Below are 26,912 nucleotides of genomic sequence, written 5' to 3' on the forward strand. Positions count from 1 at the left end.
GTGTTTGTGTCAGGCTTCTGCTTTCTGTCTCCAGACCTCAAGGGAACTCCCTATTTTCACACCTGCAGCCCACAACCAGAGCCTCTCTCTGGGGCAAACATCCTGCCTTCTTCCCTTCCTCCCTTTTCTCACCTCCAGAAACAAAGTAGCAAAGTGATACCGCCATCTCACCTCCACAAACACAGTTATAGCGCTCTCATCAACAAGGGCAGGCTGGGTCTGTGAGTCCCAGAGAGGGCTGTTAGTCTGGGTCAACTCACCCTGCCTCCTTCCCTCCCTGCTCCAACTGAATCAGAGCTCCAGGAGCTGGAGAACAATGTAGGATTTTGTTTCTTCTTTTATTTATCTGTCATTAGTGAAATATTTATATCAGATTAGAAATACAACATCCGGGGGGAGGGGGGGGGGTTACCCTTTATTTAGACAGGGAATACATCTGGGGACACAGGCAGGTGGAAGTAACAGACAAAAGGGTTGGATCAGGGATTGAACCCTGGTCTCCGATGGGGAGAGGAGAATTGACACTAGACCACAGGCTCTGCAAACTTTTCACACATATTTCTACAGTTTGTACAGTTTCTTAAGTGCACTACACTCCCACACACACTTACGTAACCAGGGGCCAATGTCTCAGGCTCAGGAATGTCAGCAATCGCTCAATATGACTTGTGGTAGCGAAACACGGTGATCCAGCTGGCAACAGTCATGTAGCCTGAGCCCCACAGTGGGGAAAAGATTGGGAACTACAACATACTCTCTCTCGGCACGGCTTCTCACAGTCACATGCTTAACAGGGCCATGGGCCTAATTTATCAAAGGTCTTATAGTAGGAGTGCTGATTTAGGATCAGTTTAGCCTTTTAGATCACAATAAATAAGATTAAATGGACAGGGGGGGACATGATCCTAGATCAGCACTGATACTTTGAGACGCTTGATACACACTCCTGCAGAAAAACACATTTACACCGTCTTATTAAACAAAATTGATGGCAGGTAAAACCGTTACAGAGCCCACCGTTACACAGTCACAGCATCTGACCCAGTGCACTTTGTTTAAGCTCCATCTCACCACTGTTAGCATATAGCACTGAGGCGAAGGCTGTATTATCAGCAGTGTCAAGCCTAGCTACAGGTAACTGCCAAAATAAAGGAAAGACCAACATAAAGTCTCTAAATAGGGCGTTGGGCCACCACGAACTGCCAGAACAGCTTCAATGCGCTTTGGCATAGATTCTACAAGTGTCTGGAACTCTATCAGAGGGATGCGACACCGTTCATCCAGAATCTCCCATAAGGGTTCAATTGGGTTGAGATCTGGTGACTGAGACACACACATACCCATTAAACACCCTATGCTCCTTTGAGTCCCCTCTTTCAAAGTCACTGAGATCTCTTCTTCTAGTCATGGTATCCAAAATAGTGGGCAACTGGTCATTTTTATACATGACCCTAAGCATGATGGGACGTTAATTGCTTAATTAACTCAGGAACCACACCTGTGTGGAAGCACCTGCTTTCAATACATGGGGCGGCATGTAGCTTAGTGGGTAAGAGCGTTGTGCCAGTAACCGAAAGGTCGCTGGTTCTAATCCCAGAGCTGACTAGGTGAAAAATCTGTCGATGTGCCCTTGAGCAAGGCACTTAACCCTAATTGCTCCTGTAAGTCGCTCTGGATAAGAGCGTCTGCTAAATGACTAAAAAAAAATAAAAAAATAAAAAAATAAAAAAATAAGTATCCCTCATTTACTCAAGCGCTTCCTTTATTTTGGCAGTTACCTGTAGGTAGCTCTCTCTCTGAGCTTACACTTTCAGTCACTTCTTAAATGCCAGACAACAGCAATAAACTCTCCATCCCACCACTGTTAGCTTAGCACCGCTGTCTGTGAGGACAGTAGCTTTAGATAGCTCTCGCTCTCCCAGCTCACACAGACAGACACTCAGTCACGTCGCAGATGCAGATGCATACAAAGACAGGGAACCAATCAGGGGACCCAGCGACTGACTTCAAAGCCTCAGCGTCTTTTTGAACTGAAATTGGCTCTTCAGTAGGTTGCCTTCCTTCCCAGTTCTCTGTCAGCGCTGCTTTAATCAGCTCCATGCTAACTCTCGCTCTCTGTCTCTCTCATTCACCTGTTTTTCCATAGCCACCAGTAATCCCAGATAGATAAATGTTTAATTAGGGAGTTCTATGGGCAGATGGCTGGACGAATTAATTGAACAGTCTTGATGGATGAGGATGGATAAGGGAGGGAAGGTAATGTTTTAGTTGCCAGACTTTTTTTGTGTGAAAATATCTGAATATATTTGCTGATTTTATTTGGGCTTGATTGTTGTTTTTTGGAATATCAGTGATGATCCATGTGGAGAGTGTCATTAGTTTCCAGTCGCTTTCACTTAGGGCTGACATCAAAGACATGTCGACGTTTTAATGGTAGTAGGACTTACTAATGATGTCTGTTCAGAAGCCAAAGGTGATATTTCCACTTAATAAATTACTTTTTAAAAGCCCCTTAAAATAAGATTTGTGATAAGTGTCACATTATGGAATGAGACAGCCCTTTGCTGACCCTCATGGGATTCTAAAGGATACCAATCATTTTGTTTACTTCGCATAAACAGATCAATTTTTTGCAAACTTCTAATCCAATAAGAAACCCAGTGCTAGTCCACTCAAATCTGTTAATGTGCCAACACTTAACAGCTCGTCAAGAAAACAGTGCATCTAAATTCAAACGAAATCAAGATTATTTTCCATCTCTACTGCTTCCTTTGCTGTAGCCCATCGCTCTGAAGATGGCCAACAATTCAGACGGTTTAGCAAGTTAGAGTTTACGACTGGGCATAAACAAGGGCCAACAATGTTCGGTTTCAGCTTGGTACTTGATGTGGATGATGTCATATGGACAAGGCAACAAGTGTATTGTATTGAACATGTGATTCCTCATTGAGTCCTTAATGCTTTAAAATGTTCTAAATTAATTTTTCCTTCCTTTTCTATCCAGGGCCAAGTCATGTTCAGGAATGGAGAGCGGATGGGCACGATCAAATTCACACAGTTTCAAGGTACAGTAAGCACATAATGTAGGATTGTTGCATTACATTTACATTACATTTTAGTCATTTAGCATTATCCAGAGCGACTTACATATATATATTTTATTTTTATTTTTTATACTGGCCCCCTGTGGGAATCGAACCCACAACCCTGGCGTTGCAAACGCCATGCTCTATCAACTGAGCTACATCCCTGCCGGCCATTCCCTCCCCTACCCTGGACGACGCTGGGCCAATTGTGCGCCGCCCATGAGTCTCCCGGTCGCGGCCGGCTGCGACAGAGCCTGGATTCGAACCAGGATCTCTAGTGACACAGTTAGCACTGCGATGCAGTGCCTTAGACCACTGCGCATTGTTGTGATGTTCTGTTGATTGCTCTAGTATTATGACTGGTTGCTGTCTGGTTGATGATGATGTCATAGTAAACCTACTCTGGGGTTACCCAGCCAGTGGTGGTTGACTGCAGGTGAACCAGGGGGCTGCTGGGTGGGATTTTCTACCCAGAGATGTGATCTGTATTTGGTGGAATCCCTCCAGCTCCCGGCCCAACCCTCCCTCAGCACCAGTATGCCTTTATTCATCCGTTCTCCCCCATCTTATCTACCCCACTGCAGCGGTGCCCCCTGTGGCAGCTTAAATCGTGATGTATGTGTGTGTGTGTGTGTGTGTGTGTTTGTGTGCGTGCATGTGTGTGTGGAAACACTCGGGGCAGGAAGACCTGTTTGGTTGTGGAAGGGATGGAGCTTTTCAATTGGAAGGCAACTGGCAGTCATATCATGGATAAGCAAAGACTATCATCAGTGAACTGGAGAGGGGTTGCTCTATAGAGCTGTGAAAATGTCATCATGAGTACCTAGCCTTAGGCATAACCCTCCCGCCCCCCCCCCCCTTCCTCCCCCTTGACACACACCTGCCTCTCTCCTTTTCTCTCCTCTCTCTCTCTCTGAACTTTGAATCTCCTCCTAACTCTTCCACTCTCATCTCCTCTTTTCATCTCTCTCTCTCCATCCATTCATATCATGCCTTTATTATGTCTACCCTCCTCCCCTTCCTCTCTATCTCTCTCTCTCTCTCTCTCTCTCCTTCTCTCCCTCTCTCTCTCTCTCTCTCTCTCTCTCTCTCTCTCTCTCTCTCTCTCTCTCTCTCTCTCTCTCTCTCTCTCTCTCCTTCTCTCTCTCTCTCTCTCTCTCTCTCTCTCTCTCTCTCTCTCTCTCTCTCTCTCTCTCTCTCTCTCTCTCTCTCTCTCTCTCTCTCTCTCTCTCTCTCTCTCTCTCTCTCTCTCTCTCTCTCTCTCTCTCTCTCTCTCTCTTCTCTCTCTCTCTCTCTCCTTCTCTCCCTCCCTCCCACCTGGCTTCTCAGGGAGTGTGTGACGACTGTTTGACACACGAGATGAAGAGAAAGAGAGAGAGAGTGAGAGAGAGCAGAGAGAAAGAGGAGAGAGTGGAAAAGTGAAGAGAGAGTGAGAGAGAGAGAGAGTAGGAGTGGAAAGAGAGAGAGGAGGGATTGCCCTGGCTGAATATTTAACCAGGATCTGATTCTCTCCTCAACCCTGCCATCTGTCCTCATGCAGTGTGGGAACAGCTCACTCATTCCCCTTCTGAAGGATCGGACTGTCAGAGCCTGTCTTTCACCCTCTGCCCCGCTCTGTGGTGAAGTTCTCCTTAGGTACAGATCTAGGATCAGCTTCCCCTCCCCCAACCCTAACCTTAATCATTAGTGGAGAAAATGCAATGCTTACACTAGGGTCAACTTCACCCTACATCCCCCCTCAACCTATCAGCCTACAGATCACCTTACATAAAGTCACCTGGTACCTGGGTCAGCTTTGCATTTTCCTCACTAATGGTTGAGGTTAGGATTGGGGGAGGGGAAGCTGATCCTAGATCTGTACCTAAGAGGACCTTAACCACAGAACGGGGCTGAGGGTGCAGTGTAAGAAAGCCGAATGCATCAATATTCAAATAATTTCTTATGGTTTAGTAGCGAGATGTGAAGGTGTTTCCCCCTAAGTTTAAAGCTATATAAAGGTTCATTCATTATTGAATGAAATTCACATTCTGTCATCTCCTGCAATAGAGTGCTGAGATGGTAGGATGACGTAGGTTTGATTTGGGGCAGCTTGATTTGGGGCAGCTGTAGAGACTAACCCTGGATAGCATGTCTGCATCCCAAATGGTATCCTGTTTCCTATGGGCCTTGGTCAATAGTAGTGTACTATATAGGGAATAGGGTGCCATTTGGGTCACAAGCTGGGGTGTGTGCAGGAGATGGCTAAAACAGTTAGCATCACTATGGTGATGTTGTGCAGAGGATTCTAAGAATTGCAACCCAGGTCAGGTAGACAGGGACGGAAGTCACCCTGTTATGCATGGACAGCAGAAACAGTGCATCATTAGCCTGGTCCCAGATCTGTTTGTGCTGTCTTGCCAACTCCTATGGCCAAACAGTTCTGGGATCAGGCTAGTGTATCAGCACCTCTGTGTCTGGAACCTCTGGGTTCATAAATCTGAATGTGATTAACAGAAATGCACTGATCCCAGATCTGTTTGTGCTGTAATGCCGCCCTCCTATGGTTGTCATGCCAAACAGATCTGGGATCAGGCTTAAATCGGCATCTGATTTACAGTAACAAAGGAGGTAATTGAACAAACAGGCGTGAAATGTCATTTCAGAAGTTGGGTGAAGGGTTTGCCCTAACTTAACAGCAACAGCTCAGGGACGTAGTAGTCGTAATTGTGTAGCGCTTATGTTTATCTGTTCTCAATCCTCACACTGTAAATCTATATAAACTTATGAGAGAGAGAGAGAGAGAGAGAGAGAGAGAGAGAGAGAGAGAGAGAGAGAGAGAGAGAGAGAGAGAGAGAGAGAGAGAGAGAGAGAGAGAGAGAGAGAGAGAGAGAGAGAGAGAGAGAGAGAGAGAGAGAGAGAGAGAGAGAGAGAGAGAGAGAGTTTTCTCCCCTTATCTCCCTCCTCCCCCTGTGTGTTGAGTAACTGTTCACCCATTTTTATGAGAAAGAGAGTGATGGAGCTGGTGTGTGTGAAAGGGTCAATACAGAGCCTGTATTACACACGTGGGACCAATATCACAAGGTTCTACAGTGCGATCATTTTACTCGCATATGCGCCTCAATATTTTGCTGTGCGACCTGGAATTTTAATTTAGGAGCACCAGTGCGCCTAGAAAAATGTAAGATTCTAGCTTTAATATCTCAAAAAAATTTTCATTGTGCTTCTACATTTCTTTGTGTGAATTTTTTTTAACTTAGGTGCACTCGTGCCGTACAGCCCTGTATCAGCTTTTAAGATTTTTCTTGAAGGAAATGGCAGGTTTAAATAGCACTCAGGAGAAAGAGGTTTGTGTTATGGCTCAGGCTATATCACAATTTAGACTCATTTTAATGTATCTGTGAAAATGCCAATGTATTGCATTACAAATGCCAGCGTACAATTGTTTTTATTTATTGTTGCTTTCATTTTGCGATTGGCTTCTTCACTGGAGACTTGCTCTCCGGTAATGTATGTATGTATGTATAGTACAAAGCGGAGTGTATTCACTAGGAAACAAACGGAAGAAAACGGGCTAAAATGGAGAGGGACTAACCTGAACTTCAAACACTCATTTTCATTGCAAAACGTTTCGCTACTGTTTTCTACAGTGTGTGCAAACGAATACACCCCAGTGCGTTACTGTTGCTAACCATTAAACCAATCTGTATCACAAACATTAACCCAGTGCCATTACTCTGTTAGCTTGATCCAATCACTGTTTTGCACACTTAGCTAAAAGACACAAGCTGTAAATGAGACCTCACACTGCAATATTCCTCATTCGTTTTGGATTTAGAGCTGTCTTATCTATTTGAAATGTTAGTTATTTTGGGTCAGATCGCTGCAATTTTAAATTCTGCGAGAACAGTCTAGTGGACTGAAAGAGAAAGTTGTCCAATGTGTTGTCCACATGCTGTCCTAACTCTTTCCTGTTTGTTTTCCTAACAGAGGGGCAGGAGGTTAAGGTTGGAGAGTACAACGCTATCGCTGATGTCCTGGACCTCATCAACAACACCATGAGGTTCCAAGGTACTTACACATAAGATTGTATGTGTGTGTGTGTGTGTGTGTGTGTGTGTGTGTGTGTGTGTGTGTGTGCGTGCGTGCGTGCGTGCGTGTGTGTGTGCGTGCGTGCGTGCGTGCGTGCGTGCGTGCGTGTGTGTGTGTGTGTGTGTGTGTGTGTGTGTGTGTGTGTGTGTGTGTGTGTGTGTGTGTGTGTGTGTGTGTGTGTGTGTGTGTGTGTGTGTGTGCGTGCGTTGTGTGTGTGTGTGCACGTACACACAGGGCATCCAGTATACTCCTCTCAACCAATCATCCTGTGTTGAATTATTTACCAGCATTTTTATTAAGCCATGTTTTCTTGTGTTGACATTCCTTGTAATTGGTTCAATTCCTGATGATTACTACAACCCTCCCCCTCCCCTCCCCTCCCTCCCTGTTGTCCCATATACACACACTCTGGGACAGCTAAAACAATTGTTTCTATGTGTCGAACCACCATAAGAGAGCTCAGTAAGATGAGACGTTGAAATCGATTGGCAAAGACACGGAGAGGACGGATAAAGGAAAGGGCAAACATAAGAAACAGCGGTCGCTGACCACAACAACTGATTCTCTATGGAGGTACATTTACACAGCTGAATGTAGCCAAATTGAGGCGTTTTCCAATGTCAAGTAGCCTAATGATGAATTTAGGATCTATCCTTCTACTGTAGAAGTGTCCAGTACTTTACGTACTGTAGAATCAAAGTCAGTGGACAAGTGGACACACTTAAAATCAAAATAATTATTGTTAATTATTGTACATTTCTCAGGCTAAGAAAATCCCCACTAGGCACAGACGTTAGTTCAACGTCTAGTTTTGATTTACAGTGGGGGAAAAAAGTATTTAGTCAGCCACCAATTGTGCAAGTTCTCCCACTTAAAAAGATGAGAGAGGCCTGTAATTTTCATCATAGGTACACGTCAACTATGACAGACAAATTGAGAAAAGAAAATCCAGAAAATCACATTGTAGGATTTTTTATGAATTTATTTGCAAATTATGGTGGAAAATAAGTATTTGGTCACCTACAAACAAGCAAGATTTCTGGCTCTCACAGACCTGTAACTTCTTCTTTAAGAGGCTCCTCTGTCCTCCACTCGTTACCTGTATTAATGGCACCTGTTTGAACTTGTTATCAGTATAAAAGACACCTGTCCACAACCTCAAACAGTCACACTCCAAACTCCACTATGGCCAAGACCAAAGAGCTGTCAAAGGACACCAGAAACACAATTGTAGACCTGCACCAGGCTGGGAAGACTGAATCTGCAATAGGGAAGCAGCTTGGTTTGAAGAAATCAACTGTGGGAGCAATTATTAGGAAATGGAAGACATACAAGACCACTGATAATCTCCCTCGATCTGGGGCTCCACGCAAGATCTCACCCCGTGGGGTCAAAATGATCACAAGAACGGTGAGTAAAAATCCCAGAACTACACGGGGGGACCTAGTGAATGACCTGCAGAGAGCTGGGACCAAAGTAACAAAGCCTACCATCAGTAACACACTACGCCGCCAGGGACTCAAATCCTGCAGTGCCAGACGTGTCCCCCTGCTTAAGCCAGTACATGTCCAGGCCCGTCTGAAGTTTGCTAGAGTGCATTTGGATGATCCAGAAGAGGATTGGGAGAATGTCATATGGTCAGATGAAACCAAAATAGAACTTTTTGGTAAAAACTTAACTCGTCGTGTTTGGAGGACAAAGAATGCTGAGTTGCATCCAAAGAACACCATACCTACTGTGAAGCATGGGGGTGGAAACATCATGCTTTGGGGCTGTTTTTCTGCAAAGGGACCATGACGACTGATCCGTCTAAAGGAAAGAATGAATGGGGCCCTGTATCGTGAGATTTTGAGTGAAAACCTCCTTCCATCAGCAAGGGCATTGAAGATGAAACGTGGCTGGGTCTTTCAGCATGACAATGATCCCAAACACACCGCCCGGGCAACGAAGGAGTGGCTTCGTAAGAAGCATTTCATGGTCCTGGAGTGGCCTAGCCAGTCTCCAGATCTCAAACCCATAGAAAATCTTTTGGAGGGAGTTGAAAGTCCGTGTTGCCCAGCGACAGCCCCAAAACATCACTGCTCTAGAGGAGATCTGCATGGAGGAATGGGCCAAAATACCAGCAACAGTGTGTGAAAACCTTGTGAAGACTTACAGAAAACGTTTGACCTGTGTCATTGCCAACAAAGGGTATATAACAAAGTATTGAGAAACTTTTGTTATTGACCAAATACTTATTTTCCACCATAATTTGCAAATAAATTCATTGAAAATCCTACAATGTGATTTTCTGGAAAAAAATTCTCATTTTGTCTGTCATAGTTGACGTGTACCTATGATGAAAATTATAGGCCTCTCTCATCTTTTTAAGTGGGAGAACTTGCACAATTGGTGGCTGACTAAATGCTTTTTCCCCCCACTGTACATTTGGTTGAGTTGTCAACTAACATGAATTCAACAAAAAAATGTCACTATGTTATTGGATTTAGGAAAAAATACGGAATTCCCTTACATTGATGACTTTTTGCAAATCCAATCAGTTTTCCATGTTGATTCAACGTCATCATATTATTTTTTATGTTGTTGTAATGACGTGGAAACAACATTGATTCAACCATTTTTTTTGCTAGTGGGTCTGTGAATGTCCTCCTCTTCATTCAGGAGTGGATCCTCCAAATCAAGTTATTTTCCTTTCCCCCTTCTTGTGGAGTTGTTTTTCAACGTAAAATACTGGTGAGGTCTCATTTTGTTTGTCTATCCTTCACCTGTAGAAGTCATTATTAGAATAATTTTTATATGGCAAATGTCTTCCTCCTCTTCATTCCAGGAGTGGAGCCTCCTAAGGACCGTACGTTTGTACGTCTGCAGCGTCGCAACATCAACGTACCCCTCTACAGCATCCTGTCTGTTATCACCATCCTGGGCATGCTCATGGCAGGGGCCTTCCTCTTCTTCAACATCAAGAACCGCAACCACAGGTCAGTGGAAGAGGGAGGGGAATGAGGGGAGGATGGGGTCGAGCTCTAGCCTGGCTGACACTACTCATGTGGTACACAGCAAGGGAGAGCTGTGACTCACTGGTCTGGACAGGAGTCAAATTGTAAATGCAGTATTCACACAGAAATTAGCTTTGATTGGTTCTCTCAAACGTTGTTTTCTTTCCTGGGGAGTTGAGAGTCTGAGACCTCACGTTGTTTGGATTTGAAAATCCAACAGTTGTATTGGAAGTGGGCGGCGCTCGGGGGCTGCGTGTGGTTGTCGATGTTGGTGTCTGAGTGAGAAAGACACAGAGGAGAACCAATCAAAAGTACAGCCCCCTTCATTTTCAACGCATTGTGCTGACAATATCAAGGAGCCTTTCCAGACTACGGAGTCAGGAAGACTTGGAGTTTGGTGGACTAGTGCTAGCTAGACTAGTAGAGCTCCGGGGGGAAGTTTCTTCTCGGTACAAATCTAGGATTCGCTTCCCCTCCCCCAATCCTATGTTAAAGAGATTCACCAGTACTTTTGTATACTTTTTAGCCAGAGGTTCTGAAAGTAGCGTTCACGAGCAAAAAGTGGTCTCCAAAAACTGGGTACTACATCATATATGTGCAGATACTGTATGTGCACCACGTCATTGCTCTGTCTCTCGCTCTGCTGTTGTGCACCTTGCTAGCTGTCACTCAAATGGCGAGGGGCTGAAGCTCATTGGCTAGAACTCAAATTGCTAGGGGGTTAGCTCACGTGGGGGGAAATGTAGGGAAAATAGCGCAGCGCAGCTTCCAGAAAAACAGTCGCTTTCAAACTAGGGATTTTGTGGCTAATTGAGGTAAAACAGTAATTCTGCTGATATATTCTGAATGTATGAACTACACATTGACACATCCAGCCCAAAGCGGTAGGTTTAAAAAATACTTAGCAGTTACCAAAGTTCCGGAGCATGTCTTTAACCATTACTGGGGGAAAGCTAAAACTGACCCAAGGTCAGTGTCTAGGGTCAACTTCATCCTACACCAGTGGTATTCAAAGTCGGGGTCGGGACCCCTACTGGGGTTGCGGGGGAATTGCAGTGGGGTCGCCACATAAAAAGTTACGATTACAGATTTTATGGGACAATATACAGACAATATACTGTATGTTAATGTATAATAATGTATAATGTATGACTGTAGGATATGACCATGTAATAGCAATAGGAAGGTGGTGTGGGGGGGCTCACCTCATCCCCCCCCACCACCAATGTGTAGCACCCAAATCAAATCAAATTTAGTTAGTTTGTCACATACACGTGTTTAGCCCCGTGTAGCTCAGTTGGTAGAGCATGGTGCTTGCAACGCCAGGGTTGTGGGTTCGTTTCCCACGGGGGGCCAGTATGAAAAAAATGTATGCACTCACTAACTGTAAGTCGCTCTGGATAAGAGCGTCTGCTAAATGACTAAAATGTAAAAATGTAGCAGATGTATTATCCAAGATGTATTATCCAAGATGGCGTAGCAGTGTGGTCGTGTGCTCGTGTAAATAGCCTGTTTTTTGTGTTTTGTCTTTTTCGTATATATTTCTCAATCTCACTTTTCATCCTTCAACTAAATATACTTTCCTGCAACCCGCCTCACCCAATGTGGAACGGATTCTATTATTTCTTATACCTTGTTATCTAGAACCTCCGGCTGAAACTAGCCAGCTAACTAGCTACTTGCTATTAGCCACCATTAGTGGTTTTCACCATTGTCCGTGGCCTGCACTACCTACCAGCCAGCTCTAGCCTGGACAATTATCGGCCAGTCTGCACAGTCTGCACAGCGCGCTATCGACCCAGAACATATCGGATTTTCTTCCGGAATCACTGAATCACTGGACCTTAACACCGGATCATCGCAACTAGCTAGCTGTAACCGAATGGATGTTGTTGTTGGCTAATCACCACTGTCCCAAAACAAGCACCAGTTAACCTTGAGCTAGCCTCGAGCCAGGCCCATCTCCCGGCTATCTACCTCTCTGTCAACCGGACGGGACCTCCTAGTGTCGACACGCAGCCCGCCGATCCATCACGACTGGTCTGCCGACGTAATCGTCTGATGTGGTTTCAACAGGCTTCCCATTGCGACGAACACGAAGATCCATCTGCTAGCCACGGCCCGCTAGCACACGCAATCAACATTCATGCCTCCTGCTCGCCTGTGCCGTAGCAGCCATCGAAATGCTCCCGGACTCACCTATTGCTGTTCACTGGACCTTATGATCACTCAGCTACACAGCTGATGCTTGCTGGACCGTTCCTTTACACGGTACCCCATCCTGTTCATCTGTCCTGTTTATCTGTTTAGCCTCAGCCCAAACTTTCGTTGCCATTACCAGTTGTTGTCTTAGCTCTCTCGAATAACACCTGTGATTGCTTTATGCCTCTCTCCCATGTCAATATGCTTTGCCTATTGCTGTTTCGGTTAGTTCTTATTATGCAATTTCACTGTAGAGCCCCTAGTCATGCTCAACCTGCCTCAGATAGCTCCTTTGTCCCACCCCGCATACACGCGGAGACCGGCTCAATCGGTGCCTCCAGTGATGCTATCTCTTTCATCGTTACCCAACGCTTAGGTTTACCTCCACTGTACTCATATCCTTCCATATCCTTGTCTGTACATAATGCCCTGAATCTATTCTACAACGTCCGGAAATCTGCCCCTTTTAATCTCTGTACCCAACGTACTAGAAGACCAGTTCTTAAAGCCTTTAGCCATATCCTTATTCTACTCCTCCTCTGTTCAAATCAAATCAAATCAAATTTTATTGGTCACATGCGCCGAATACAACAGGTGCAGACATTACAGTGAAATGCATACTTACAGCCCTTAACCAACAGTGCATTTATAAAAATAAAACAACAAAAAAAGTGGTGAGAAAAAAAAAAGAGCAGAAGTAAAATAAAATAACAGTAGGGAGGCTATATATACAGGGGGGTACCGGTGCAGAGTCAATGTGCGGGGGCACCGGCTAGTTCCTCTGGTGATGTAGACGTTAACCCAGGCCCTGTAGCCCCCAGTATCACTCCTACTCCCCAGGCGCTATCATTTGTTGACTTCTGTAACCGTAAAAGCCTTGGTTTCTTGCATGTTAACATCAGAAGCCTCCTCCCTAAGTTTGAATTATTCACTGCGTTAGCACACTCCGCCAACCCTGATGTTCTAGCAGTGTCTGAATCCTGGCTTAGGAAGGCCACCAAAAACTCTGAAATTTCCATCCCCAACTACAAAATGTTCTGTCTAGATAGAACTGCCAAAGGAGGCGGAGTTGCAATCTACTGTAGAGATAGCCTGCAGAGCTCTATCATACTATCCAGGTCTGTACCCAAACAGTTTGAGCTTCTACTTCTAAAAATCCACCTTTCCAGAAATAAGTCTATCACTGCTGCCGCATGCTACAGACCCCCCTCAGCCCCCAGCTGTGCCCTGGACACCATATGTGAATTGATTGCCCCCCATCTATCCTCAGAGTTCGTACTACTTGGTGACCTAAACTGGAATATGCTTAACACCCCGGCCGTCATACAATCTAAACTAGATGCCCTCAATCTCACACAAATTATCAAGGAACCTACCAGGTACAACCCTAAATCCGTAAACATGGGCACCCTCATAGATATCATCCTGACAAATTTACCCTCTAAATAAACCTCTGCTGTCTTCAAACAGGATCTCAGCAATCACTGCCTCATTGCCTGCGTCCGTAATGGATCCGCAGTCAAACGACCACCCCTCATCACTGTCAAACGCTCCCTAAAACACTTCAGCGAGCAGGCCTTTCTAATTGACCTGGCCCAGGTATCCTGGATGGATATTGACCTCATTCCGTCTGTAGAGGATGCCTGGTTGTTCTTTAAATGTGCTTTCCTCTCCATCTTAAATAAGCATGCCCCATTCAGAAAATTCAGAACTAAGAACAGATATAGCCCCTGGTTCACCCCAGAATTGACTGCCCTTGACCAGCACAAAAACATCCTGTGGCGTACTGCATTAGCATCGAACAACCCCCGCGATATGCAACTTTTCAGGGAAGTCAGGAACCAATATACACAATCAGTTAGGAAAGCAAAGGCTAGCTTTTTCAAACAGAAATTTGCATCCTGTAGCACTAACTCCAAAAAGTTTTGGGACACTGTAAAGTCCATGGAGAATAAGAGCACCTCCTCCCAGCTGCCCACTGCACTGAGGCTAGGAAACACTGTCACCACCGATAAATCTACGATAATCGAAAATTTCAACAAGCGACCAGCCATTCTTTCCACCTGGCTACGCCTACCCAGGCCACCAGCTCTGCACCCTCCGCTGCAACTTACCCATGCCACCCTCGCTTCTCCTTCACTCAAATTCAGATAGCTGATGTTCTGAAAGAGCTGCAAAATCTGGACCCATACAAATCAGCTGGGTTAGTCAATCTGGACCCTTTCTTTCTAAAATTAGCCGGCAAAATTGTAGCAACCCCTATTACTAGCCTGTTCAACCTCTCTTTCGTATCATCTGAGATCCCCAGAGATTGGAAAGCTGCCGCTGTCATCCCCCTCTTCAAAGGGGGTGACACTCTAGATCCAAACTGTTACAGACCTAAATCCATCCTGCCCTTCGAAAGTATTTGAAAGCCAAGTTAACAAACAGATCACCGACCATTTCGAATCCCACCGTACCTTCTCCGCTATGCAATCTGGTTTCCGAGCTGGTCATGGGTGCACATTTACATTTACATTTACGTCATTTAGCAGACGCTCTTATCCAGAGCGACTTACAAATTGGTGCATTCACCTTATAGCCAGTGGGATAACCACTTTACAATGTATTTTATTTAGGATTACTTTATCCTATCCCAGGTATTCCTTAAAGAGGTGGAGTTTCAAATGTCTCCGGAAGGTGGTGAGTGACTCCGCTGTCCTGGCGTCGTGAGGGAGCTTGTGCACCTCAGCCACGCTCAAGGTCCTAAACGATATTATAACCGCGATCGATAAAAGACAGTACTGTGCAACTGTCTTCATCGACCTGGCCAAGGCTTTCGACTCTGTCAATCACCTCATTCTTATTGGCAGACTAAATAGCCTTGGTTTCTCAAATGACTACCTCACCTGGTTCACCAACTACTTCTCAGAAAGAGTTCAATGTGTCAAATCGGAGGGCCTGTTGTCTGGACCTCTGGTAGTCTCTATGGGGGTGCCACAGGGTTCAATTCTCTGGCCGACTCTTTCATCCGTGTATATCAATGATGTCGCTCTTGCTGCTGGTGACTCTCAGATCCACCTCTACACAGACGACACCATTTTGTATACATCTGGCCCTTCATTGGAGACTGTGTTAACAAACCTCCAAACAGTAATAAAGGGGAATATATATTTTTTTAAAGGATATGTATGTGTATGTATGTATGTGTGTATATGTATATGTGTATGTATGTGTGTATATATATAAAAAAAAACATGGGGGATTGGAAGTGATGCAGACAATTACATTGATGGAAGTTACAATCTATCTGCAATATTAAGCTGATCTACCCCCACATAGCCTCCAACTGCTCTTAAACTCTAGTAAAACTAAATGCATGCTCTTCAATCGAACGCTGCTTGCACCCGCCCGCCCGACTAGAATCACTACTCTCGGCAGGTCTGACTTAGAATTTGTGGACAACTACAAATACCTAAGTGTCTGGTTAGACCGTAAACTCTCCTTCCAGACTCACATTAAGCATCTCCAATCCAAAGTTAAATCTAGAATTGGCTTCCTATTTCGCAACAAAGCCTCCTTCACTCATGCTGCCAAACATGCCCTCGTAAAACTGACTATCCTACCGATCCTTGACTTCGGCGATGTCATTTACAAAATAGCCTCCAACACTCTACTCAGCAAATTGGATGTAGTCTATCACAGTGCCATCCGTTTTGTCACCAAAGCCCCATATACTACCCACCATTGTGACCTGTACGCTCTCGTTGGCTGGCCCTCACTACATATTCGTTGCCAAACCCACTGGCTCCAGGTCATCTATAAATCACTGCTAGGCAAATCCCGCCTTATCTTAGCTCATTGGTCACCATAGCAACACCCACCGTAGTATGCGCTCCAGCAGGTATATCTCACTGGTCATCCCCAAAGCCAACACCTCCTTTGGTCGCCATTCCTTCCAGTTCTCTGCTGCCAATGACTGGAATGAACTGAAAAAATCTCTGAAGCTGGAGACTCTTATCTCCCTCACTAACTTTAAGCATCAGTTGTCAGAGCAGCTTACCGATCACTGCACCTGTACACAGCCCATCTGTAATTAGCCCACCCAACTACCTCATCCCCATATTGTTATTTATTTTGCTAATTTGCACCCCAGTATCTCTATTTGCACATCATCTTCTGCACATCTATCACTCCAGTGTTAATACTAAATTGTAATTATTTTGCACTATGGCCTATTTATTGCCTTTCCTCCATAACTTACTACATTTGCACACACTGTATATAGATTTTCTATTGTGTTATTGACTGTATGTTTTTGTTTATCCCATGTGTAACTCTGTGTTGTTGTTGTTGTTTTTATCGCACTGCTTTGCTTTATCTTGGCCAGGTCGCAGTCATAAATGAGAACTTGTTCTCAACTGGCTTACCTGGTTAAATAAAGGTAAAAAAATGAATAAAAATAAATGTTATTGCGGTTGTAGTGAAATGCTTGTGCTTCTAGCTCCGACAGTGCAGTAATATCTAACAAGTAATATCTAACAATTTCACAACATATACCCAATACACACAAATCTAAGTAAGGAATTGAATTAAGAATATATATTCATATATGGACGAGCAATGACAGAGCGGCATGGACTAAGATACAGAAGAATATTATAGAATAGAATACAGTATATACATATGAGATGAGAAGTGCAAGAAATGTAAACATTATTAAAGTGACTATTGTTCCATTTCTTAAAGTGGCCAGTGATTTCAATAGGCAGCAGCAGCCTCTAATGTGCTAGTGATGGCTATTTAACAGTCTGATGGCCTTGAGATAGAAGCTGTTTTTCATTCTCTCGGTCCCAGCTTTGATGCACCTGTACTGACCTCGCCATCTGGATGATAGCGAGGTGAACTGGCAGTGGCTTGGGTGGTTGATGTCCTTGATTATCTTTTTGGCCTTCCTGTGACATCGGGTGCTGTAGGTGTCTTGGAGGGCGGATAGTTTGCCCCCGGTAATGCGTTCGGCAGACCGCACCACCCTCTGGAGAACCCTGCGGTTGCGGGCGGTGCAGTTGCCGTACCAGGCAGTGATACAGCCCGACAGGATGCTCTCAATTGTGCATCTGTAAAAGTTTGTGAGGGTTTTATTAAAACAGCTACTAAAACTGCTCTCAGAGTACAGCAAATCTCTGCAAATGTCCCTAGAGATGCAGCCTATAGACAAGGACATATCCCCTAGAACATAATATGAATCAACTTGATTGTAGATACAGTGAGGGAAAAAAGTATTTGATCCCCTGCTGATTTTGTACGTTTGCCAACTGACAAAGAAATGATCAGTCTAGAATTTTAATGGTAGGTTTATTTGAACAGTGAGAGACAGAATAACAACAAAAAAATCCAGAAAAACGCATGTCAAAAATGTTATAAATTGATTTGCATTTTAATGAGGGAAATAAGTATTTGACCCCCTCTCAATCAGAAAGATTTCTGGCTCCCAGGTGTCTTTTATACAGGTAACGAGCTGAGATTAGGAGCACACTCTTAAAGGGAGTGCTCCTAATCTCAGCTTGTTACCTGTATAAAAGACACCTGTCCACAGAAGCAATCAATCAATCAGATTCCAAACTATCCACCATGGCCAAGACCAAAGAGCTCTCCAAGGATGTCAGGGACAAGATTGTAGACCTACACAAGGCTGGAATGGGCTACAAGACCATCGCCAAGCAGCTTGGTGAGAAGGTGACAACAGTTGGTGCGATTATTCGCAAATGGAAGAAACACAAAAGAACTGTCAATCTCCCTCGGCCTGGGGCTCCATGCAAGATCTCACCTCGAGGAGTTGCAATGATCATGAGAACGGTGAGGAATCAGCCCAGAACTACACGGAAGGATCTTGTCAATGATCTCAAGGCAGCTGGGACCATAGTCACCAAGAAAACAATTGGTAACACACTACGCTGTGAAGGACTGAAATCCTGCAGCGCCCCGCAAGGTCCCCCTGCTCAAGAAAGCACATATACAGGCCCGTCTGAAGTTTGCCAATGAACATCTGAATGATTCAGAGGAGAACTGGGTGAAAGTGTTGTGGTCAGATGAGACCAAAATGGAGGTCTTTGGCATCAACTCAACTCGCCGTGTTTGGAGGAGGAGGAATGCTGCCTATGACCCCAAGAACACCATCCCCACCCGTCAAACATGGCGGTGGAAACATTATGCTTTGGGGGTGTTTTTCTGCTAAGGGGACAGGACAACTTCACCGCATCAAAGGGACGATGGACGAGGCCATGTACTGTCAAATCTTGGGTGAGAACCTCCTTCCCTCAGCCAGGGCATTGAAAATGGGTCGTGGATGGGTATTCCAGCATGACAATGACCCAAAACACAGGGCCAAGGCAACAAAGGAGTGTCTCAAGAAGAAGCACATTAAGGTCTTGGAGTGGCCTAGCCAGTCTCCAGACCTTAATCCCATAGAAAATCTGTGGAGGGAACTGAAGGTTCGAGTTGCCAAACGTCAGCCTCGAAACCTAATGACTTGGAGAAGATCTGCAAAGAGTGGGACAAAATCCCTCCTGAGATGTGTGCAAACCTGGTGGCCAACTACAAGAAACGTCTGACCTCTGTGATTGCCAACAAGGTTTTTGCCACCAAGTACTAAGTCATGTTTTGCAGAGATGTCAAATACTTATTTCCCTCGTTAAAATGCAAATCAATTTATAACATTTTTGACATGCGTTTTTCTGGATTTTTTTGTTGTTATTCTGTCTCTCACTGTTCAAATAAACCTACCATTAAAATTATAGACAGATCATTTCTTTTTCAGTGGGCAAACATACAAAATCAGCAGGGGATCAAGTACTTTTTTCCCTCACTGTACAATGAATAACACAAGATGGAAAAAAGGAACATGGTTTACAGACATGGTGTGTATTGGGACCCCGGCATTACACTATACCTGATTCTGCAGCACCAGGGCCCTATATAGATGGGGTGTTGCCGATATCCCCTCGCCTTGCATTTACAGACAGATTTGATTACCTATTGATTTGATGTACAGTTGAGTTGTGAGTTACACAATGGTTTGGGACATGCTGTCCTAAGTGAACTGTAATGTACAGACATCCTGGGGTGTATTCACTAGGAACCAAACGGGCAGAAAAGGGGTGGGGAACATACTTGAACTTGTCCAATAATAAACTCATTTTCGTAATGTTTTGCTACGGTGCTCACTAATGAACACACCCCTGAGCAAATACAAGTTGTTATCTGACGTGCTCCTGTTAGGTGTGAAATGTATTAAGTATGTCATTTAGAAAAGCTATATTCACTCCCTTTTACTTGGAACGGAACTGGGAAAATGCACACCTCGGGAAGTGGTTATTCACCAAGACAAAAACATGTTTAAATGTCAAAAATGTCCCATCTGAATGTTCACTTTTGGAACTCTGTTCCCCCAATTCGCTCCGCTGCTGTGACTGCATTGTAATATAAAAACATGTTTCAATGTTAAAATGGTCCTTCTGCGTTTTTCAATTTTTGAACTCTGTGTATCTCTCCTCTCCTCTCCTCTCCTCTCCTCTCCTCTCCTCTCCTCTCCTCTCCTCTCCTCTCCTCTCCTCTCCTCTCCTCCTACAGACTGATCAAGATGTCCAGTCCCTACATGAACAACCTTATCATCCTGGGTGGAATGCTTTCCTACTCCTCCATCTTCCTCTTCGGCCTGGACGGTGCCTTGGTGTCCGACAAAGAGTTTGAGGCCCTGTGTACTGTGAGTATATAACCTGTATAGCTAGAACACCATATCTGCTGTGCTAATGACGTGTAAGATCCCAGGCTAACGCTAGGCTAACGCTAGGCTAACACTATATCATTCTCTTCTGTCTTCTCCCCTTCAAAAGGTGTGCGATCCAGCCTTACGCTAGCTTGCATTCTCTCTTGATCCCCTTCAAAAGGTGTGCGTCCCAGGCTAACGCTAGCTTGCATTCTCTCTTGATCCCCTTCAAATGGTGTACGATCCAGGCTAACGCTAGCTTGCATTCTCTTGATCCCCTTCAAAAGGTGTGCGTCCCAGGCTAACGCTAGCTTGCATTCTCTCTTGATCCCCTTCAAATGGTGTGCGATCCAGGCTAACGCTAGCTTGCATTCTCTCTTGATCCCCTTCAAAAGGTGTGCAATCCAGGCTTACGCTAGCTTGCATTCTCTCTTGATCCCCTTCAAAACGTGTGCGTCCCAGGCTAACGCTAGCTTGCATTCTCTCTTGATCCCCTTCAAAAGGTGTGCAATCCATGCTTACGCTAGCTTGCATTCTCTCTTGATCCCCTTCGAAAGGTGTGCGATCCAGGCTAACGCTAGCTTGCATTCTCTCTTGATCCCCTTCAAAAGGTGTGCGTCCTAGGCTAACGTCAGCTATTAGCTATCATTTATTTTCCTTCTTCCAAAAGGTGTGAGATCCAGGCTAACACTAGCTTGCATTCTCTCTTGATCCCCTTCGAAAGGTGTGCGATCCAGGCTAACGCTAGCTTGCATTCTCTCTTGATCCCCTTCAAAAGGTGTGCGTCCCAGGCTAACGTCAGCTATTAGCTATCATTATTTTCCTTCTTCCAAAAGGTGTGAGATCCAGGCTAATGCTGGGATAGCACACTAGCTAACAGTCGCTTCCTCCCTTCAGAAAGGGGATGGGAGTTCATTTAATGGGAGTTGATTGGATCAGTCCCTGGGTCTTTCCTAACATGGAGCACATTAAGCTCCTGCTCCCACAGCAAGCGTTTGAATGTGACTATCTTAGCCTCTGGTTTAATTAGAGGTTTGATTACTGCGATAACTGGTTTGTGTCCCAAATGCCCCCCTATTCCCTATATAGTGCACTGCTTTTGACCAGGGCCCACAGAGATAAATAATGTTAGCTAGGCGGGCGGCGCAGCGCGTATCAAGTGCCATCGAGTGCTTGTCTGCCTGCCTGGCTCACCTCAGCCAAAACAATCCAAAATGGAGGCTGTCACATCAGAGAAGAGGTGCTGTGGCAAAGTGTGTGATCCAACCAATCATTATGCAGTTTTCTTTGTATGGCTGCTGTAATAGTTTTTTCGTTATCTCTTGCTGTCTTTTTTGCCCCCTTCCCCCTCCCTCGCCCCACATACACACCCACACACAGAAACACCAAATAGGCTACCTTTTGATTTTACAAAAGTATATTCCAATTTAAACTCTAAAAACAAGCCAGGCCAGTGTTTTATCTAGTGCGTCATTGCTCCTCAATGGGAAGGAGAAAGAGAGTGGTCATAGCCCCCAGGAGAGCTGGCTACACAACAGTGATGACACAACAGTGGTAGGCCTAACTACCAACTATTACGAGACAGCCTACAGGGAGGAGGTGACTGCCTTGGCAGAGTGGAGCCAGGAAAATAACCTCAACGTCAACAAAACCAAGGAGCTGATTGTGGACTACAGGAGACAGCAGAGAGAGAGCACGCCCCCGTCCACATCGACGGGGCCGCAGTGGAGAGGGTCAAAAGTTCCTTGGCGTGCAGATCACTGACGACCTGAAATGGTCCTGTTCACCCCGTTACCATCTAGAAGGTTGAGACAGTACAGGTGCATCAAAGCTGGGACCAAGAGACTGATAAACAGCTTCTATAGCCAAGCCATCAGACAGTGGAACAGTCACCACTAGCTGGCCTCCGCCCAGTACCCTGCCCTGAACGTCAGACACTGTCACTAGCCGGCCACCACCCGGAACTCTTAAATCTAGAATCGGCTTCCTATTTCGCAACAAAGCCTCCTTCACTCATGCTGCCAAACATGTCCTCGTAAAACTGACTATCCTACCGATCCTTGACTTCGGCGATGTCATTTACAAAATAGCCTCCAACACTCTACTCAAATTGGATGTTGTCTATCACAGTGCCATCCGTTTTGTCACCAAAGCCCCATATACTACCCACCACTGTGACCTGAACGCTCTTGTTGGCTGGTCCTCACTACATATTCGTCGCCAAACCCACTGGCTCCAGGCCATCTATAAATCACTGCTAGGCAAATCCCCGCCTTATCTTAGCTCATTGGTCACCATAGCAACACCCACCCGTAGTATGCACTCATTTACATTTACGTCATTTAGCAGACGCTCTTATCCAGAGCGACTTACAAATTGGTGCATTCACCTTATAGCCAGTGGGATAACCACTTTACAACATGTTTTTTTTTGGTGGGGGGGTGGGGTGGGGTAAGGGGGGGTAGAAGGATTACTTTATCCTATCCCAGGTATTCCTTAAAGAGGTGGGGTTTCAAGTGTCTCCGGAAGGTGGTGAGTGACTCCGCTTTCCTGGCGTCGTGAGGGAGCTTGTTCCACCATTGGGGTGCCAGAGCAGCGAACAGTTTTGACTGGGCTGAGCGGGAACTGTGCTTCCGCAGAGGTAGGGGGGCCAGCAGGCCAGAGGTGGATGAACGCAATGCCCTCGTTTGGGTGTAGGGACTGATCAGAGCCTGAAGGTACGGAGGTGCCGTTCCCCTCACAGCTCCGTAGGCAAGCACCATGGTCTTGTACAGATGCGAGCTTCAACTGGAAGCCAGTGGAGTGTGCGGAGGAGCGGGGTGACGTGAGAGAACTTGGGAAGGTTGAACACCAGACGGGCTGCGGCATTCTGGATGAGTTGTAGGGGTTTAATGGCACAGGCAGGGAGCCCAGCCAACAGCGAGTTGCAGTAATCCAGACGGGAGATGACAAGTGCACTCCAGCAGGTATATCTCACTGGTCATCCCCAAAGCCAACACCTCCTTTGGCCGCCATTCCTTCCAGTTCTCTGCTGCCAATGACTGGAAAGAATTGCAAAAATCTCTGAAGCTGGAGACTCTTATCTCCCTCACTAACTTTAAGCATCAGTTGTCAGAGCACCTTACCGATCACTGCACCTGTACACAGCCCATCTGAAATTTGCCCACCCAACTACCTCATCCCCATATTGTTATTTATTTTGCTCATTTGCACCCCAGTATCTCTATTTGCACATCATCTCTATCATTCCAGTGTTAATACTAATTGTAATTATTTTGCACTATAGCCTATTTATTGCCTTACCTCCATAACTTGCTACATTTGCACACACTGTATATATATTTTCTGTTGTATTTTTGACTGTATGTTTTGTTTTACCCCATATGTAAATCTGTGTTGTTGTTTTTATCGCACTGCTTTGCTTTATCTTGGCCAGGTCGCAGTTGTAAATCAGAACTTGTTCTCAACTGGCTTACCTGGTTAAATAAAGGTGAAATAAATAAATAAATAAAATAAAAACTCTACCCTGCACCTTAGAGACTGCTGCCCTATGTAAATAGAGTCATTGAACACTGGTCACTTTAAAAATGTTTACATACTGTTTTACTCACTTCATGTGTATATACTGTATTCTAGTCATGGCTCATCCTATATAACTACTGCTGTAAACACCTTTTCTATTCACATTCTGTCCATACTGTCTATACACACCATCATATACATATATATTATTTATATTCTAGGCTCATTTCATGCAATCCTATCCATTTTGCTATGGGGTTTCTACTGTGTATTTATATACTGGATTCTCAACATAGCTCATTGTAATATTTCTACTACTGTACATTGCATTTTAGTTCACACCTCATTTATCAATATACTGTGTTCTTGACATAGCTCATTCTAATATAATATATATTCTGCTGTACATATCATTTTCCCACTCAAATATATTGTGACAATCCTCTTCAAGGTTAGGAGAGTTTGTACACAAATTAAGCGGGAGACCGTCACCAAAATCACCCCAGAGAGAGTTATTTCGAACAGGACAGTACCTGAATGTTGGTTTCTCCATCCTGGTTTGCCCAGGCCACAGGCTTGGTCGAGGATATCAGGATTCGGTACACAAATCGGGTTCTCGGTAGGTCCAGGTCCAACAGCCAAAAGGTAAGTACAAACAGTCCAGGTCATACATGGTAAATCCAGCCGATATATATTGTCACCGTTCTCTTTCTCCGTGGTTCACAGATCCACAGCCCCTTGCTCTCTCTCCCTCTTCCTGGTTTGTCTTGACCCCTTATATGTGGGTCTGCCCCACCTTGCGAGCGTTCCCCTTGCTTCTGGTGGATTGTAGGTTTTGGCGGTCTGACATTTTGGGATCTGTAGTTCTTGTCGGGGTGGCCATTTTGGTGAGAGGGCAGAGCCCGTTTATTAGTTCTGCCCTCACATATCTGCCATTTAACTGCCCCCTTCTTTGCCACACATCTCCCCCCCTAGGTCGGGCTACAGCAGCAAAATAGGCGTGCATGCGGGATAACCCATCCATATTTCCCATTTCCTTCCCTGCTCTGTGTTTTAAGTCAAAGTGAAACGGTTGGAGACTGAAAAACCACTGCATCATCTGAGCGTTCTTCTCTTTAGCCCTAAGCATCCAGGTGAGTGGGGCATGGTCACTAATGAGGGTGAAGTGGCGCCCTAGCAGGTAATATTTCAGGGTTTCTAGAGCCCACTTTACTGCCAGCGCCTCTTTCTCAATGACTGAGTAGTTGGCTTCCCGTGGTTCCAGCTTCCTGCTTAAAAACAGGATGAGGTGTTCCACCCCTTCTACATCTGGGAGAGCACGGCTCCGAACCCGACCTCTGAGGCATCCGTGTGAACCACGAAGTCACGCTCAAAGTCTGGTACCACCAGCACTGGATTGGATTACAGCAGAGAGCCTCCTGTAATGTTCTAAATGCTTTGGTGGCCTTTTCATCCCATTTTACCATGTTTGGCCCTCTGGCTCTGTGAGTGGGGCGGCCACTGTGGCATAATTTGGGATGAACTTCCGGTAGTAACCTGTCAACCCTAGGAAGGCTCGAACCTGCTTCTTATTTACTGGTTTTGGCCATCCTCTAATTGTCTCAACCTTTTTAAGTTGGGTTTGATTAACCCTCTTCCCACGGTGTATCCCATTTCCTCTAACCCCACATAACACTTGGCAGGGTTCGCCGTGAGCCCTGCATTCCTAAGGGCGTTTAGCACTGCCTGGACCCGGGGTAAGTGGGATTCCCAATCTGGGCTGTAGATCCCCACGTCATCTAAATAGGCTGCGGCTTAAGCTCGGTGCGGTTTTAGGACCTGGTCCATTAGCCGTTGAAAGGTGGCTGGGGCCCCGTGTAAGCCGAACGGCATGACGGTGTATTGAAACAAACCATCAGGGGTTGCGAAGGCTGTCTTTTCTTTGGCTCTGGGGGTCAGGGGAATTTGCCAGTAACCTTTGGCTAGGTCCAGGGTCATAATGTAAAGAGCTTTACCAATTTTCTCCAATAGTTAATCTACTCGGGCATGGGGTAGGCATCAAACTTGGAGATTTCATTTACCTTCCGAAAATCATTACAAAACCGCAAAGACCCATCTGGCTTGGAGACCATCACAATTGGGCTAGACCACTCACTATGTGACTCTTCAACCACTCCAGCTGCTAACATTTTCTCAGTCTCCGCTCTAATCACGGTTCGTCGAGCCTCGGGTACCCGATATGGCCTCATGCTCACTTTTCTCCCTGGTAGCGAAACAATATCATGAGCCGTAACCTCAGTTCGTCCTGGTATCCCTGAAAACACATCTCTGTTTTTCTGGATCAGGGTCTTTACTTCCTGTACTTGTGCTGGGGACAGAGTAGGTGAAACATGCACATCGGCTGCCTCCTGAGTGGGTGTGGGGTAAGTGACAATTAGTGTTTCTCTCTCTCTCTCCATGCTTTTAACAGGTTTATGTGATAGATCTCTTCCGGGGGCTGACGACCTGGCTGTCGGATCCGATAATTAACTTATATTTTCTCCAGCACTTCATACAGTCCTTTCCATGTGGCTAGCAGTTTACATTCTACCGTGGGGACCAGCACTAACACCTTATCTCCCGGTTGAAATTCTCTCAGGGAAGCCTGCCGGTTATAATTGTGCGTCACATGCTCTCTTACGATGGGCGTGACTGTGGCTATCCTGTCTTGTGTGCTACCAGGTTTCCCGGGCGATGTCTAAGATTCCCTGGGGGTGCCTCCCATATACCAGCTCAAAGGCTGAAAACCCCAGCGAGGCTTGGGGAACCTCTCTAATGGCAAACATCAGATACGGCATCATGAAATCCCAGTTTTTCCCCATCCTTATCGATTATCTTCCTGAGCATTGACTTCAGGGTGCGGTTGAATCTCTCAACCAGGCCGTCCATCTGAGGATGGTAAACCGATGTCCTCAACTCTTTCACCTGCCACAACTTACAAAGGTCCGATATTTTTGGAAGCCATCGTCCGAAGGGGAATGGCTTCTAGGTAGCGAGTGGCATAGTCTAGGATGACCAGAATTTATTGGTTCCCTCTGGCGGATTTGGGTAGCGGGCCCACTATACCCATCGCTATCCTCTCAAATGGCGTTTCGATTATGGGGAGGGGCACTAACGGGCTCCTAACTGCTGGTCGGGGAGCTGTTAACTGGCACTCTGGGCACTCTCCACAATGTCGAGACACCTCAGCCTGAATTCCTGGCCAGTAAAACCTCCTCACAATCCGGTCTCGGGTTTTATCGATACCAAGGTGTCCCCCCAGAATGTGCCCATGAG

At 45.5% G+C, this 26,912-nt stretch overlaps 1 protein-coding gene across 1 annotated transcript in view; it reads left to right on the forward strand.

Annotated features, from left to right (window-relative positions):
- The window catches only part of LOC121586754 (gamma-aminobutyric acid type B receptor subunit 2), a 382,125-nt gene that overhangs the window by 256,883 nt on the left and 98,330 nt on the right, over positions 1-26,912 (forward strand). Inside the window, exons 8-11 of the mRNA XM_041903715.2 lie at positions 3,005-3,065; positions 7,053-7,133; positions 9,982-10,132; positions 19,961-20,093. Of these exons, the coding sequence (XP_041759649.1) occupies positions 3,005-3,065; positions 7,053-7,133; positions 9,982-10,132; positions 19,961-20,093 (426 nt within the window). The remainder of the gene's footprint in view (positions 1-3,004; positions 3,066-7,052; positions 7,134-9,981; positions 10,133-19,960; positions 20,094-26,912) is intronic.

This window comes from Coregonus clupeaformis, chromosome 17 (genome assembly GCF_020615455.1).
Source record: "Coregonus clupeaformis isolate EN_2021a chromosome 17, ASM2061545v1, whole genome shotgun sequence".
Lineage (NCBI taxonomy): Eukaryota > Metazoa > Chordata > Actinopteri > Salmoniformes > Salmonidae > Coregonus > Coregonus clupeaformis.